At 43.0% G+C, this 18,177-nt stretch overlaps 1 protein-coding gene across 2 annotated transcripts in view; it reads right to left on the bottom strand.

Annotated features, from left to right (window-relative positions):
- Nucleotides 1-18,177, bottom strand: part of BMERB1 (bMERB domain containing 1) — a 55,902-nt gene that overhangs the window by 25,350 nt on the left and 12,375 nt on the right. Inside the window, exon 1 of one of the 2 annotated variants that reach the window (XM_057367320.1) lies at nucleotides 17,977-18,131. The exons of the other annotated variant lie outside the window; for it this stretch is intronic. Coding sequence (XP_057223303.1) covers nucleotides 17,977-18,082 — 106 coding nt within the window. The 5' untranslated portion in view covers nucleotides 18,083-18,131. Of the gene's footprint in view, nucleotides 1-17,976; nucleotides 18,132-18,177 lie in introns of those variants that run through there. 2 annotated transcript variants of the gene reach the window in all.

The raw sequence follows: 18,177 nt of genomic DNA, 5'->3' as shown, positions 1-18,177 counted from the left end.
TCCTCTCAGCCCTGCAGCAAGACAAGAGCTCCACAAGGTGAAGGGTAATGCCCAGCTCTCTGCCACTTCTTTTTTTCCATCTCTGGCAGGGGTGAGCCATCCAAAATGACTCTGTTTGCTCAGTCCATGAGTGCTGAGAGCTCTCTGAAGGCTGTGGCACAGATCAGCTGCACGAATCCTCTGATGTGGGCACAGCTCAGCAGCAATCCCACTGCTCAGCCCACTCAATTACCCCGCTGCGGTCCAAAATTATTGTAACTCATTGTTCTGGATTGGACTTAAACCGAGCGATTTGAGGCCCATTTCCACTCCATTAAATTGTGCAATAATAAGATAATCCTTGTTTAAAAAAAATGTTAATGGATAAGTTTTGTTCCAAATCTGGGTCAGCACTTTTGGGGCTTTTTGAAGAACTTGGTGAAATTCTCGAGCTAATCCTTTTTCACTGGAGTATATCAAGTGCTAATAGAGCAGAGTGCAGTGAGTAAACTCTTCCTGCTGCTGCACACATCAAAATCAAGGCTCTCAAGACCACTGTTAGGTGATGAGACAAAGCAGGAATGAGCAGGAGGCACAGGTCAGAGATGGATGAGGAGAGAATCAGATAAGAGCAACTTAAAAACAGCACGGGGCTTGGTGGAAATTGAAATAGTTGTGTAATACAGAAAAGTAAATTAGATAAAGTACAAAATACTCCAGATATAAATATGTTCATGTGAAGAATCAGAAAGAAGAATCAGATTTTTCCTGCGGTCTGTCACTAGCATGTCACCTGGAGGTACGAATGGCCAGCCTTGCAGCCAGGCCTGTTATTACACCTTTTATTGTTGCCTCAGAGTTGATTTTTTTTTTTTTTTCCTGTTTGATTTAATCCATCTGGTGCAGGATGAAGTGGCCAATAACTAACCTGTGCAGGAAAATCTACATTTAATTGCTTATTTCTAATCTATCCTGCTGCAGCATTCTATTACTGTGAATCCTAACAATTATTAAATTTGGCATGGGTGTGGAACAGTGGTTATTCAATGCTTTATGATGGAATTACCATATAAATACAATACAAACAGCTGCAATGGATTGTGTTCCTGGATTCTCTGAGAGCCTTGTGCAATTTTAAATGGGGAAAGGGAAAAAAGGGGCAGCAGCAGTGTGGAAGTGACCTGWTTGTCGTGGTACATTTATTATAAAGGCAAAAGGAATCCCTCTGTGCAAAGCCCCTTGTTTCCTTTCAGTGCACGAGGATCCAGAGCAGCCTTGCACTTCTGGAAGTGTTGAATTTCACAAATAATCAGAAGTTTCAGCTGCAATGCAGCTCCCGGGTGCACAGGGGGTAATCTTAGAGCCCTGAGATATTGGCTTAAACCGCCATCAAAGTTTCCACTATTTTTTTCCCAGACAGCAGGGCACCTGGAAATCCCAAAGCTGTATTTTTGAGATGCTCCCTGTGTCAGAGAAAACCTCTGGGCTGGCTGAGTCCCCTCACAGCTTGGCTTTGCAAGAGGCAGCTGTGAAATCTGGCAGCTCCAGGGACCCTCTTTGGCAGGAAGGATCCAGAGATGCCTGCTGCAAGCTGATTAAACACCAGCAGCTCTGCAGTGTCATGGTCATCACATATCCCAGCTTCTCAACTGCCATTTGGAGAAGGAGGAGAAGAAATGGGGGATTTTTTTTTCTGATTTGTGGAAAATTGAGGAGCATCTTTGCACATTTGGAGCACAAAGCAGGGGCCACTCAGCTCCGGGCTGGGCTGTGTGAGGGTCACTCCTGTTCTGGRATAAACGGATGGGATGGAGCAGTTCCTCAAGGCTGTGCTCCATCCTGCAGCTCCTCAGGCAGGAGAGCAGCATTTCCTGTCTCTAGAGAGACACATCTGATGAATTTTTTTCCCTGTTCATCCATCTCTTCCCATTCWCAAACCACCACAGATCATTCTGTTTGCCGTATCATTTCCTCCCAAGGTCTATTAAATCATCTGCCACGACTGGAGATGGCTCTGTCCATCACTCCACTGTGGTCTGGCTGCAATAGCACAATTATAATATTGGGATTTATTTTGTCCAGCTCATGAATATTTTTTTTTTAATTATCACAGTTTTACAGCCAGTTTTAGACATCTTAAAATATGAGTTTCCACTTCAAAAGTATCTCACTCACACTCTACCATATGACCCCATTTTAAAACTGAGTGAGCAGAGAATATGAAAAGCACTGTGTGCAATTGTCCACTGCACTTCCAGAATCACTGCCCTGTCTGTTCCATATCTAAGAGCCTCTGGTTATAAAAAGATGCTTTTAAGTTGCTTATCCTGTATGTTCTCATTCTTATCTCCAAGCTTTGACCTTTTATTTTTTTACTTTTTACCTTTGCAATAAAGCCTGTTGGCAGCAGTCTATTCTTTCCCATTTCAGGCTTTTGTACACTTGGCCTCACTGAGATTTCTCTTGAAATACAAACGCCAGTGTTGAATGTTAACTCCTTGCCCTRACTCTGAAAATCCTTTTGTTTCCTGTGCTGTTGCACTCAAAGGACTGCACACAATGGTGAAAGTGCCTCTGACTGCCCAAAATAAGATTTTTAGTTGCTTTCCACCCTTTATGCTGTACTTCTGTAGAACAAGAATTGCACTGAATAAAGCTGGTTTAAAAACTGAACCTGAAAGAGATCCTGCTTTGAGTTTGSTCACTGAACTACACTTCCCCAAGCAGGAATAGACAGTCAGTGGTAAAAGTGATTGCTAATTAAGGATGGTCATCAGTACTTTACTAACTTGAAGTTTTAGAGTTAAATGATGTTTCCAGCTTYCTAATTTAGGGACCATTTTCTGCCCTTGCTCCCTATTAAATATACATACACCAGCACAAACCCATAATGATAAGGTCTGTAAAGATYTTGCCTCTTAAAAAAGGCATCAATTAAACTCGTTTGTTATCCTGTAAAATTTATAAGCAGTAATTATTCTTGCCTTTGTTTTTTGTCAGTTTATGACAGTTCCAGTTTCCTAAGTGGGTAATTATGCAACCCTTTAATCTTACACTTCCCCCAGGAAAAAGATCTCTCTGGTCTTAAGGAACTGCTCTGTACACAGAAAGCTTCATCCTGGTTGTAATGATATCCTGAAAAAAACAGCTCATCTGGCAATCATTGTTCATCCTGACAATAAGGATCCTGTGAGTCAGCACCAGGCTGGAGTTCTTGCAGGAATTTAATGTCATGTATAGGTGTTAATGTGATATTCAGACTTAATGTATCTTAAATCTATAGTTCTATGGGTTCTAAACACCATTTGTTCCACCTTGCAGTGAATTGTTCAGATTTCAGCATTCTCCTGCCAGCCTGTGGAACTCATCATCTTGAGGTGATGGACACAGGTCCTGTGAGCTCAGGATTGTGGGTGTGCAGGCACAGCAGGGCGGGCTCAGGAAGCACAGAACATTAATTTATCATTTTCTGGGGCTTCACTCATTAAGGCAGGATTATGCTGTTGAGGTCTGGTGACACTGCCCCTACAAAATCTGCAGACTCCTTCTCCATGCAGGAACTCACACGGATCCATCCTGTCACATTAACTGTGAGCCTCATCCCTGCTCTTCCTCCCTCTGCTCTCAGGCTGCCTGCCTGTGCAAGGAACTGACTCAGAGCATGGGACAATTTGCTGCCTAATTATCTGTAACCAGAACCTGTTCCAGCTGTAAATCTGTGCTCCATTTGGTGCTGGTTTGTAGCAATAGCAGTATGACTTTCATGGAGGTGTTTTCCACTGCTGAGAGCTCTCCTGGCTTTATCTATTTTTACGTCTTTGTGACTCACAATACTCGGGACAGCTCCCCAAACAATCAATTTTAGGGGGAGAGGGAGGAATTTTCCTCTCTTGCAGTAGTTYCAGAGCTAATACAAAACCATATTTACAGATCAGAAAACAGGATTTCAGCACTGACAGCAATAAATGACCAAGAAGCCAGAACTTAATATTGAACTAAAGTTTCTTTGAAAAGATAATAGGAGCTTCCTGTGAAAATCTTCCCATAAACAATGAATAAAAGCCCCAGGCCTGATTCRATTATGCCATAATATCATCAAAAATACAGATTTTATTAGTGTGATAGAAATTTGCAGGAAGTGCTCCTGACGTAAATAAATTCAGGGTATGCAGAAATATGTCCACTAAGATAAAATACCCTAATGACACTTACAGGTTGGATCTTGAGCACCCTCAGGGCTCTGACACTCCAATTACAGGGCTCAACCTTGCTACTTTGAAGTAGATTCCAAGGCTCTGTCTGGRCAATTTGCATGCCCCAGCCAATTTCCGTTCAGCCAGAGATAACAAGGTTGCACACATCTCTTCAGCTGGTTAGAGGGCAAATGCATAAAAATGAGGAAAACAGAACCATGAAAACAGCAAAGGGAGTTGGAATTAATATCTCTTTATAAAAACCTTTTTAAGCTCCAGTCCTATTGAATTAAGAAACCCCAGACACATTATTCATGGATTCACATGCAATTCTCCACTCAGCTGAAACCAAATCCTCTGTTTTASTATCAGCTTCATCTCTGAGTTGAGACAGTTTTCAAATATTCAGTTTCTAAATTTGGCAGGTTTCTTTTTTCTTTTTTTTTTTCCTAATGGTGGCTGTGATAAGGTCACARGAGCTCTTGCCTTCAGATGCCAAGCTGGCCAGCTCAGATCATCTCAGCAGAGTTCATCACACATTAGACTTAAATACTGAGAAACACAGTGTGTCTASTGGTGCCTCAGAAATCCTGACAGAGTGCAAAAAGGATTTGCTCACACACAGGAATGTTTTCAGAGCAGTTCCAGCACACTGGAAGGGCATCACCAGACTGGTGCCACCATTTATTTCAGAGCCCAATTTTCAGCATCCCCAGAGCCAGAACTGAGCCACAAACTCTCTTCAAGACCACTACAGCCCATTTGCAAAACAGCCTGTGGTATCTCATCCAACCATTTCTGTTGTGCATAAAGAAGGATTAAGTGGGTTTGAGTGGGATTTAAAGAAAAGCTGTCCACATAATTAGGTCTGCAGAGAATTATGACAGACTTCACAAAGCACTATAATTGAATTGTGTGAGAGTGTTTTCCAGACTTCCTACTGTTATTTCCAATCCTAAATAAATTCAAATTTGGGTACCACCACCACTGCTTGTGGCCAGATGTCCTGACAACAGGATTTTTCACACATTTGGCTGGTGACTYGAGGTGAGGCGTGAAAGCAATTTCCCCCAGACCACATCTCACGTCAGACTGAAACGAAGGGACCCAACTGGAATTGCTGTCACTGAAATGACAGAGTGGCACCTCCCCAGCTCTTTTAGGAGATGTTCCACTGTATTGCACCAGGGATTCTCCTGCTGATCTAACCAGATGGAAGAGTGCCCTCCCTATCCCAGCAGCTCTAAAACCAGCAGCTTTTCCTGATGTTCTTGTGGTTTCTCTCTGCYCCTACATGTGGATAAACAAATAAATAAATCTCTGCAGGTGAGAGATTAGCTGATTTTTCATGATGCTGTTTCATAGACCACGTATCACAGACTTCTTAGAAAAGATTTTTTTAAAATGTGTTAATTTAAAATGTTGCCCAGAGAAATCCTCAGTACCAAGGTAATAATGACCTCAAACTTCATACATGAACTCACTCCGTTTTACAAAAATCAATGAGTGTGATACAAATATTTGGTGCAAAGTTGGAGGTTTCCTACATGAAAAAATCACCTTTCCTATGAGGCAGATGTTAGAAAAAAAAATTGTTTCATCTGAGCCAAGAATTCCATCTCAATGCACCTCCACATTACAAAGTATGAGATCAAGATTTTTGACATAGCCACCAAAAATCCAATATATCAGAATCCTGTCTTTTTTAAGGTGATATTCCCTTTTATGAAACAAACATAAGCCTAAAAAGAGCTAGAAACAAATTGTCATTCAGCAAAATACTGGGATGCCACCAGCATGAAACCTGTTGTTTTTTCAAAATTAATTAAGATAATTGTTTCCTTTTTCCTTCCTCTTTCCCCCTCAGGTAATCCTTCCTGTTCAATTCTCTGGCTTTACAATGAGATTTTCTYATTTCATTAGGTGTTTATCTCCCTTGTTGCTATATGAAAACTTGCAACCAGCAAAGAAAATAATATTGACTCTATTGAGGAAGTGTTATCAGATGGCTGAATAGACAAAACACTCACTATAACCTATCTCAGACCCCCTGTTCATACAGTAAATTCCACAGGATTAAATAAGGAATTTACCTTTTGCTTGCAATTTTAAGCTCTGTGTACAAATTCTCATGTTTAATGGGAATTTGTTCGTAAAAAGTCAAACATAAGCTSAGTTTAATTATTACCTCAGAAGTCATTATGCAAAGTTAACGACCTCATGAATTAAGTAAGCTTTCAGTGATAAATCTCATTTTTACAAACYTTTATCTGGATTGATTATCTTTGACCTAATTTGTGTTGGGTGCAGATGGGGTATAAAACAGTGCTCAAGCACTGCTATAAACAGTTCACGCTGTTTTATTTGCATCAGTTTGCACGTTTTTCAGCCTGTTTGCAATATTGATTCATTTAGAGAGAGACACATCTCAAAACAACCCTCTCCCATGCTGCTTGTTTCTTTATTTGACTCTCCAGAAAACACCCATTTATCCKAGCCAGCATCTGATAATGGCCTGGGTTTGCCCACAAAAATGTCATTGCTCTCCAGTCCTCTTGGACAGCACCCAAAAAACTCCCAAATGTCATCAGGAGAGGATGTTCCRCAGCTCCTAGAAACTGATGTCAATCCTGATCATTTGTCCCACTGGATATAAAATGGTTTCTAGATTTAATATTTTGCCTTTCTATCACGGCAGAATAAGGAAACATGGGAAAATTATTAAAAAGATATTCCGTGAGATGGGATCCTATTTCCTGCTGTTTGTACGTGTTACTCCTGCAAAGGGCAGTGAATGACCTCGTTACAAACASAGATTATTGATTCCTAAGAAATGTCCCTTCTGCCTTGTACAGAGTGATTGCAAACGTGCTACAAGGACAGTATTTTCTTTGGTGTAAATACCTATAAATGTGGAGGACTCACAGAAGGAGACAGTTTTTTTGTGCTTGCAACACTTTCCAGAATGAAAATGGTTACATCACATTTACTCTGTTGTGGCTAACCACACCATTTTAAAACAATAAAATTAAGTGCTRTGATTTTCTCCACTACAAGAATGTTTTTACAAAGATATTTTATATCCAGAGTMTTCTACATAAAAGGTAAACTCAGTAAGATTTCTCCACAACTACTGATGAAAACAAAACGCATCAGGTACTCTGAAATTACTGCAACAAAATAAAAACAGGAAGATGCTTGAAAAAATACTTTCTCTGGCTACGACTGACGTTGGAAGAGCTTTTTGTTTTTGACAGGGAATTATCCTGAAATTTCAGCTCCCTTGCAGGATATCTCAGCTGAACAGACACAACTTGGACCCACAAGCTGAGTGCTTTTTGTGCATTTTGTGTGGTGTGTCCAGCCCTCAGATCTCTGCAGCTCTGCACACACCAACCCCAGAGCAGGAGAGCTGAGCTTTGAGTCACTGCTGCATTTGTTTGCTTTGAATGAACACGAGAGGAGGCAGCAAGGACAGCAGGAATGGAGGGGAGGGATGAATTAAGCTCAGTCATTCATCCCAGGACACCGTGCTGGGTATCAAAGGCTGAATGCAGTGRGAAATGTTCTGGAGCCAGTGCAAGAGCTGGCACCCATCCTGATCAGGTACAACATGGAAATCATTTCATAACATGTAGTTAAACATTGAAACAGGCCTTGATATTCCCCTTCTCCCCCAATTATTGTCTAGTGACATTGTTATACCCTCTTGAATACTTTTTTTTTTTTACTTTATCAACACCAAAATGACCACAGTGGTCACTGGCTGCCTCCAGGTACCTCAGTGCTCCTCACACCACCAGCATCGTCCTTCTCTCCTCACTCCAGTGATCTCCAGTGCCTCAGAGGCAGAGAAAATAACACCCAGAAATCAAACTGCATCAGCTACCTCTTCCTAGAGGTCTGATAAGTGAGAACAGGCTTTCCTTGTAGATCTCTGATTATTTAAAGAGAAYGCAAAAGAGTCAGGAGTTACAAGTCTCAAAGTTCCCAGCTTTTGGTATCTGCTCGTTAATGCTTCCACGCAGGGTGGGGAGTGTGCAGGACAGAGGAATGAATCAAAGTGCTTAAAATAATATTTTATTTTTCAAAATAAACCYGTGCGAGATGAAAACTTGCCTGACATTTAAATCAACCACGATGCTGATGGAGTAGTTGCTATTTTATTTCCATACTCCCTTCACCTTTTCCCATCATGAATTGAAAATGCAACCTTGTGCTCTTTAAAGCAGTTTGTCCTTCAGAGAACAGGSAGAACACACAGCTGTGTGCAGCCTGATGGGGAAGTTGCACCATGGATGGGATCTGACAGCTTCTGTGAAAAAAATTAATCCAAAGCAGGACACAAAAAATGAGGGAAAATTGCCTTTGATGGTCTGACCCAAAAGCCCTCATTGTCAGCTTTATTCCGTGGCACTGGGTTAGACCTTCATGTGCAAGGAGCTATTTTAGTCTGGCTCAGGAAAGCTGCCAGGAAGGCTCTGGAAGGGGGTTCTGTGCCCAGCCCTGCAGGAGGCTGAGAGCTGCCAGAGCTGGGAATAGAAACTGGAACAGCTCCTGGCTGGGGTGGGCACCTTCCCCTGAGCAGCTCCCACTGAAATCATCGCACATTCCCATCTGCAGCCAGAGCCAGCTGAAACCACGCTCCAAGGAGAGCAATTCATCCCTCATCACTTCATTTCATGCCATGGAGGTTTAAAAACAAGTATTAAGGAGCACACATTACTTGTTCATTTACTTGTGTCATTTTGCTCAGTGGTCAAGGGAAACAGCCTGTGGATTTCCATTTTATTCCTCACCAGAGTCAAATTCTGATCCTGTAATACTAACAAAAAGCTTCAGCATTTATGTTTCAAATGCTGTAACAGTGCCAGCTACAGCTAATGTTCAGGGATTTAAAAGTTATTTAGTCTGGTATTTTTAAATTACTTTTTCTATTTTAATTATTTTTTTTTTTAATTACAAAACACAAAGTCAACAAAATATTCACTCTCAGAGAATCTYGCAAAATCTCTTTAGGAATGAATATATGGTTTTATGGTTTCTCCTATRAGCATCAGCTGATAAAGAGCAGCGTATGTTGCAAGTGAAATAACACTAAAACGGGCACTGACATTTCSAGATTTCTCATCTTCAGGACTTTCTGCTTTGAAATTATCTGACTGCACATCAGAAAGCTTGTTTCTCTCTTCTTCCCCACTCTGTGATTCTCTAATAACACRATTTTCTAACAGTGATCTAAGCATCTCACCAGCAGCTGGTAGATAATTTTARGTAACCTTAAAACCACTGGGAAATTATCATAGACATGTGGGTCCAATCCAGTAAAGACCAAAAGTGATACTGGTACAGAGAACTGCTTCAGACAGTGAAGAAACTGCTTCACATAACAGAWTCCCACTCCAGCAAGTCAGTAAATGAAAATGTTCCTCAGAAGCCAAGAAAAAAAGGTGTTTCTCATTTGAGAGGACAAGTAATTTCCCAGGGGGATGAATGTTGCTATTCTTAAAGCCATGGGCATGCAGTGTGCACAGTGTGAGAGCAGAGTGGGAGGTCAGGCAGCAGAGATCACACCGGGATCTTGTTCTTTGGTGTATGAGACACACAACATCTGCAGGGAGCCACAGGAAAAAGCTCTGTCCTTCCTTAAAGACCAAATTGCCASAGCCAGCAGAGACAAAACCAGCTGGTTCAATCTCAGTGAATTCGGAGGTGAAACAGCACAGAACACTTCAACACAAATGATGACAGCTGGTAAAAAAATGTGTTTTGTRCTTGCCTTTCATCTGTGGATGTGGAGTCATTCTCCAGCAAGCTCTGCTTTCACCCAGTAAATTGCTTTTGCATACTGACTTCTGAGTCACTTCTCTTTAAACACACCAATGTTTTCTTCCTCATACTGCCACTGGGCAGCCGTGAGGCTGAGCTGACTGAGGTCTCAGAGGTGAAGAAATGAAGGCAATTCAAGCAGAGTCTTATCTATATCTGAGACAAATCGATAGCTGGCTGTCACCTTCCCTTTGCATACGAGAAGGAAAGGAATTTCGGAATCGAGGAAATCGAATTTTGGAATTTCACCCCTTGCCATGGCAGAGACAAATGGATCTTGATTTTCCTGGCTGTCAGAGCACCGTGGCTTGCCCTTCACTCGCACATCCCACATACTCTGTGTGTGCCACAGACAAGCACCAGCCTGAAGGAGAATGTGTGCCCCAAATCTGCCAAAGTCAGTAACTCCAATCCCTGCCAGGCACAGTGCCCAGAGAGAGCTGATGGGAACCCATGGCACGGGGTGAGAGGAGAGAAACCAGATTGRGTGAGGAAGGTGGGCACACAGATGCATAACTGAATTCCTGTGAGTTTGAAACAGGGTGATTTGAGGAGCAGCTGCTCACCCTAGGGGCTCAGTGACCCTCATGATTCACTGTTGGCACAGGGACACTGAAGGGCCACCACCCTGCCAGTGCAAATGGCTCTCCAGGGAGAAAATGCTCATCCCTATGTGCCATAGGGCAGGCCTGTGACRAGTGAGGGCAGGGACACCAAACTCATGGGGCAGCCTGACAGATTCCCAGGGGAATCCTTGTGGGAGTGGCACAGCTCCCAAATTCCCTCCCGAAAACTGCCTAAAGACAATCAAGGTGAACAGGAGGTGAAGGCACAGAGTCTGGTCCAGTTTTGCTTTTACTGAAATCATTGAGGAGATTTCCATTGATGCCAGTCAGGACTGTATTTTGTATTTACAACCAAGAAAGTGGCAATCAGGCTCTTCCATCTTGTCCCAGGAAGGTCAGGTCATTGTCTTSCTCTTTTGGCTTCAACACCATTATTCTAAAACTTATTTTGGCCTCCTGGACTGAAAGGACATTAGTGGTAGAACTGACTGTTGATTCCTTTTCTGGGTTTGGAGTTGTTTTCTACAAAATATGAACAAAACCATTAAATCATTTCCTAGTGAGTAATTAGAATATTTTGTTCAAATTTTACCAGTATATGAAAAAACCCAAATGAGTCTGTAAAAAAACTATTAAAAGCCCTGACTGGTGAAGGTTTGGGTGTAAAAGGATTCAGGGCAATAAAAAGATCCTTAAACACTGCTGATATTCTTACAATTACAAACCACCCCTTGCATTTTGGTAGTGTTTGCAATCTTCAGGCTTTTGCAATGAGCAGCTTGAGTCACTGGAAATCATTCATCCTCRTTCACTGACAAACTCTCTTCAAATTATTTTCTCAGATATTTTGCCCTTTATGAGCTGACAAAATGYTGATAATTCATGTTTCATCGCTGATCCTGAAGGGCAACTAACATAATTACCCAAGCAYGCTCCTCCTCATTTCCCATAGTTTGCCCTCCAAGCACACATTTTTCATCTCTGAGTTTTGAATGTATTTATACCGTGCCTTTTAAGTAGGCAGACAGCAGAACACGCTTCATGGAAATAAATTAGCATTATTTATTGTCTCTGGGTCTATTTTACTAAGTAAGACTTCTACGAAAACGGAACACATTCGGCTACAGAAGAAAAGCCCTCTGGGAATAAGGATTAAAGAGTGCTGAGCTCCAAACTTTCTTGTGCTCAGTAACTACAAGAAAACTTTAGAAACTTCCCACATGATCCACAGCACTTTGCAGTGCGTGCCCAGCCCTGAATGTGAGTTTTGATTCCTGTTTGATAATGCACCCTTGAGGCAGATGTACACACGTTATCACAAGTGGTTTCTCTGATGAAAACATTCCAAGCAACTAAGACATCAGTTATCAAACAGAGCAAAAAAAATTACACAGACYGAGTCCATAATCCCACAGGCTACCAACAGCAAGGATGATTTGTGTAGTTCAAAGTGTCCTACTTTCCAAACTTAATGGCTTTTTTCTGTAAAATATGTTTAAAGGAAATGAGAAAATTCATGAGCAGCAGTCCCAAAAATGACACTTTAGGATTATCTATAACTATTCCAGCAATCATTGTTGGCACTGGTGTGACTGTAAACACTGCATTACACGTTAAGTGTTCATTTCCTGCTTGGCACACACAGTTGGGCAGTTTTTGGAAGTCATTAACCCTCAGATTTATGAGTGTCTCAGGTGAGGGGTGGATGAGATTTGGGGGTGGATGTGCAGCAGTGAGATCCTGATCTGTATTAACCAAGGTGTTTTGTAAAGCAGCCCTATCCAGGAATGCACAGAACCAGAGTGGGTCAGGATGGAAGGGACCACAGTGGCTCATCCGGTCCCACTTCCCTGCTCAGGCAGGGTTATCCCAGAGCACACGGCACAGGATTGTGTCCAGACGGTTCTGGAATATCTCCAGTGAGGCACAGCCTCTCTGGACAATCTGTTCCAGTGCTCAGTCACTCACAATGAAGTTCTTCCTCGTGTTCAGGTGGAGCTTCCTGGGCATCAGTTCGAGCCCATTGCTCCTGTGCCATTGCTGGGCCCCGGGGAGCAGAGGCCGTCCCTGCTCTGAGCCCTCCCTGCTCACACTGACACACATTGCCGAGGTCTCTGCTCACTCATCTCCTCTCCAGGCTCAACAGCCCCAGCTCCCTTAGATTTTCCTTGTTCCTCTCATCCCCTTTGGCTTTGATTACATTGGGATGGATTTGATTGCTGTTTTCTTCATTCGTCTGTGTTCTGTAGGAGGGGTTGCACTTCATAGGATACAAAGAATTGTAAAGAGACATTTATATATCCAGAACCTTGGGACAAGTTGGGGAGTAAACAAGCTGCAATATTTTGTTGAGAAACCCTGGACACACATAGCTAGACAAAAAAGTGAAGGAACGACAAAACTAATGAAAAATGGTAGGGAGTCTATGGCAGCAAGGGTGGCTCATTAATTGAYTTTATTTCTGTTCTGTGGCCTTGAGAAACCTACATAAAGTATCACAGTATAAATTGTACTTAAGAATCACAGTTCCCCCCACTGTTGACCAATATTTTAGTAGGAATGCACTCTGARGCACTAAAATATTTCCAGTTCTCCCTTTTCCTTCTTTCTCTGTCTCAGTAGCTGCCTGGAGCAACCATCTGTGGGAGGGGGAATTAGAAAAATGAGACAAGGTGTATAATAGTAGAAACTGGATTAGTCTCACTCTGTCAATCATTCTCTGGGCTCTTTGTCAAGTAAATCAAAAACCAGGTTACAGCCTTCCTTCATGAGCTACAGGGGATGCAGCACTGACCTGGTGGAGATTGTTAAATGGTACATTTTAGGTACAGACTGCTASCCAAGATCACCACTGACTTATAAAAACTCCAAGCTGCGTAGGAGAATTTTAGAATCATCTGACTGCCATCAAAGCAGGTGAGCTTTACAACTGTTCTATAGGMAACAGCCTCAATCCTTTCTAGAAACCCTTTCTGATTTTCTGTGTGGGAGTTTTGTCTTGGTTCCACAGATCAGACACGGCTGCTTTTCCTCTTTTAGTACAATATAAATATGTTAACTTTAAAAATTATGAACAAGGAAAAAATCTAGACCTGGCAGCATCCTTTGGATCAGTTGTCTTTGTTGATGACAATGTTTTGTCCAATGTTTTCTAAAAAGGTTCAGGGTTCACTATTAATGTTTTATTGTCATTATGAATTTTTTGGTCACTCTGTCTCAAAAATTTTGTGTTTCTCAAAAAGGTGYGGGTTTGGGATTTTTTTTTAACAGAGACATGGAAAGAATATTAATTACATTCTMAGTTTGAAGTCCATGTTCAGCCTTTCACAAAGCCAGCAGTCTTGCTGTTTCTATAAAAAGTATAACTGTGTATATCCTTCAGTTAGCCTCTTTCCCACCTATTTAATAGATGGCCTGAATAAGCCTAATTTATTTTCTCTCTTTTATTGCCTGTAATAGATACAATTAGCAATTATGGGGAATTTACAGCATCACAAGGGCATGACTGTCAAGGAACAGCAGCGGTGGTTGTGTTATATTAATTCTTTTTGTGCCTGTGAAACTTTATTTTAATTTTTCTTTTTTAAATCACAGTGGAAACATGATGAGACTGGGGAACAGTGTTATGAGAATACAACAGGCAGGGTCGTCCTGCATCCCTGACTGATTGTGGAGGTGTTGGAGAAACAGGAAGATTTTATACAAAGCGGGTTTGTGGATGTCTGTGCAATATGTGGGGTATTATGAAAGAAGGCCCAAAAGTATGTGTTTGGATATTTAACTATCAGATGATAGAAAMAAAATATCAAAGATTTTAATAAAGATATTAAAATATTTTCAGTGCTCAGCAGCAAAGCRTGCAAATACAAACAAGAATCTTTCCAGCTAACAAGCTTAGAAAGATTTTGAAGATAAACCAACTGAATATGGTGAAATAGGTTTTCACAAGTGTCAGCTCGGGATCTCAGTGAACCTGGGACCTGCACCATCCTTCTGCTGGTGGAACAAATCAGAGTGACCTCAGAACCAGATTCACCCCACTGGYGCTGTTCTGGAACGTTCTCACAGTTCCTTGCTGGACAGAACCTGTGACACAACACTCACAGCACTAAGGGAGACAACTAAAGCTGCCTGGGAAGGTTTTGTGCTACTACTGAGTCTCCTGGTGGGAATTTCCAGATTTTCCTGATGGGGATTTCCAGYAGCAGGGCCCCTTTCCCCTATTCTCCAATTCATATTTCCAGARCAGTCAAAAGGTGGATCTCTGCAATACAGGAGTGTGGCAGTATACCTCCAATGCTGAGTTACCTTTCAGATGAAAACACTAAACAAGTTTCATGGTGGGCTAAATTGCACCAAAACAAAACCTTTGCAGTTTTCTGGCATTTCTGCTTGCTTACACTGACTCAAGCTGGAGGATTCATGGTGAATTTTGCATTTMGCTCCACGACCTCATTCAAACTGATAGAGGACAGAAAAGCTCAGCAGAAATGAACCTGAGAAGTGCAGTGTCCAAAAGGACGGTGTAAAACTGCTTTGTTTCTCTGTGGCTCTTTGCCTGGTGTGCGTGCAGTTATTTAATCAGGGCATTACGAGTCCCTGCCAGAGGCAAGACAGATGATTCTAAATGAAGCTGTGCTCTCAGTAATGAGGGCTGACCAAAGTGCTCGAGTGCTCTGCTTCAGAGCAGCCTCCTCATGACTGTGTGGTAAAAATCATTTACTGGGAAGGCTGTGACCACCTTATTACAACACAAGGCTGAGCATTTATAAGCTTGTCTTCTACATGCATGCACTAGAAAATCGATGGGTTGCCCTGTACATGGTAAACCATCATTTTAGTGTTCTCTGGCCCCTGGAAATTCCCTCCTGAATGCAAAGAGAAAGGCTCCAGGGACWTGTTAAAGAGACACCTTTAAACCATTGGTTTCATATTTTCCTTGCACAGGCACTGGGGATTCTGGCACCGCCAGGTCACAGGTCAGTGAGCCGCTGCACTGCACTGATTTCCTGGCTGAAAGGGGCCGGTGTAGAGTGGAAATGTGCATGAGGTACATTCCATCGCTGTGAAGGAACTCATCTTCCTTCGTAACCAAATCCACCCAGCTGTCAGCACCACGGACAGGGAACTCAGCGCAGAGCTCCCTTCCCGCTTGGCAAATTGAACAGAAAACACCGGGCTTTGTGCCGTTCTCTCTGCAATAATCAGGATGAACATTCTCCTGTGACAGGAGYGCACTCACACTGCCAGGCACTGACCAGGGAACAGCACTCTGTGTGCAATGTTGCACAGGCACACAAGTTCTGCCTCCACRGAGATCCAGGTTTAACACAACAACTCACCAGGGTAAAAGGGGCACATTCATATGCCATAATAGACTTCTGCTTTTGTTAATACTCCTACAGAGCATTTAATTTTTAAAACAATATGCAAATACCAAAGGTTAACAGTTAGCAGTAGTAAAAAAGGGGATAACGGGTTTTCAGCTCCTTCACAGACTGTCTGGAGACTGCTGTCATCACGCCATGCAATTTAAGATGACTGGAAGGAMACATTACCGTAAACAATAAGATCTATTTATATTTAATCAATGAAAAAGTGTGACCAGAAGTCAGCATTAGTATTTAAATAGGAAAGATAGGCAGGAATTGTCTAAACCAGCTACTATAAATAACATTTTCCACAGTATTTAAAGAAAGCTGAAGCCCATGAGCAAACAAAAGAAATCAATTATTCAAATATATAATATCATCATTTCCTGCTTTTCAAAGAACAGATCGTGGCCTCTGGATTAATTCCTATTCTAATCTAAATTGTTATAGACAGAGAAATATTCTCATTAAACAGACTCTATTGTGTAGAAGGGCAGCTCAGAGCAGAGCCAGGGTGCACACTGGACCCTGGGTCCTGGTCCTGCCAAAATYCCACTCTGGTACCGGGTCAAGCTGTGATTTGGGTTGCAGCTCAACGCTGAGCACACATTTGTGAGCAGATCCGACCTCCCTCTCAGCCTGCCCATAGCCCTCTACCAAACAGCCCATCTTTTGTCCAAAGCTTGCAAGACATAACCTTTCCTGGCACCTCAGGATAACAGTTTTTATTCTTGTTATTCCCAGTGCTGCCCTGCACTCAGCTCCCAAGTGTTGGAACAAAACCAGACACAGTTACAAGAACAAGAAAATCACGTTTGGATCGTGCCAGAGAACCTGCAAAACTGTTGCATGTGTCTGACTCAACCAACTCAGTCAACAGCGATTTCAGTGYTCGATTCCATTTTAGAAAGTGTGGAGTTTCTCAGCCTGAATCTATGCCAGGCACTGCAACAAAACCAACACTGCAACTGAAGCATCAGTGGGAGAGTTACACTCTGTCATCAGCATATGGTAGACAATAACATAGGCATGGAAAACTGAAGCTGGAGGTGAAGCATCATTCTGCTTGTGTAAACACAGCAGAMGCACTGGCTAAAGTCTGCTACCAAGGTGCTGCAAAGCCGTGCCACGTTAAAAAGCACCCAGGTGAGCCTTCATGATCAAAAAATGGACCAAGGATACCAGCAACCTCAGTACCAGCCAAGTTGAAGGTGACACAACAGATAAAACATAAAGCTTTTTCTCCTGTGGCCAAATCAAACACTTGATGAGACTCAGAAAATATTTTTCTTGATACTGTCTAGTACAGTTTTTGTGACTAGCTTTTCAAGGTCTCTTGCCTCAGTGGTTACCTGGAAAATTATGAGGGGTTTGCAGGGGTTGTAAGATAGTTCTGCCAATAGAAGAATAATAGCTGGTATCTTAGAGACAACAAGGTCCCACGGATAACATGAATTGGCAGTGATGTATCTTTCTAACTACTCTTTCCGTCGGCACTTTGGACAGGTTATGTCAGCTGCTGCTTTCTGGAGAATTATGATTTCAAGAACACTCTCCCAGCACAGAACATTTGTTGAGCTCATCATCAGCCACTGTAGGTGTGAATTAAGTGCTGTACTGCTGTATCCTCTGCATGAGATAACGAGGGAATAAAGTGGCTGTCATCTGTGGTGTCCAAATGATAAGCACATTAACGACTTACAATATTAATGAAAACCCCTATATCAAATCCCACCTAGTAAACAACGGGGGACAGCAAACATCCCAGCGATTCCTCCTCGGTCCCCAGCTCATCGCTTCGCTCAGCGGGGCGAGCCGCCCGTGYCGCAGGGAAAGGCTGGAGCACCGGAGGGGCTGGAGCGCCCGGAGCCGCACCGGCACAGCCCTCCAACCCCTCAGAGGGCAAAATGGTCACACAAACCCTCTTCCCCGAGAAGCCCCAGGTGGCCTCGCCCCGCCGACAGCACCCGGGACCGCCCGTCCCCGCGGCAGCCGGGGCTCCCCGGCCGGCCGGACCCGCACCGCGGCCGCACTCACTTCTGCCCAGCGCCTCCGCCTTCCACTCCGTCTCCTCCACTGCCCCGTAGCGCCGCATGGGTCTGTCGGCCTCGGCGCTGGCCGAGATGGACCTGCGGAGCTCCATGGCCGGGGCGGCTGCGCTCAGCCCGTGCAGCGGGCGCTCGGTGCGCGGCGCTCGGCGCTCGGTGCGCGGCGCTCGGCGCTCGGTGCGCGGCGCTC

Source organism: Malurus melanocephalus, unplaced genomic scaffold, assembly GCF_030028575.1.
Source record: "Malurus melanocephalus ecotype Western Australia unplaced genomic scaffold, MMel_1.1 scaffold_77, whole genome shotgun sequence".
Taxonomy (NCBI): domain Eukaryota; kingdom Metazoa; phylum Chordata; class Aves; order Passeriformes; family Maluridae; genus Malurus; species Malurus melanocephalus.
This window is presented reverse-complemented; position numbering and strand designations above follow the sequence as displayed.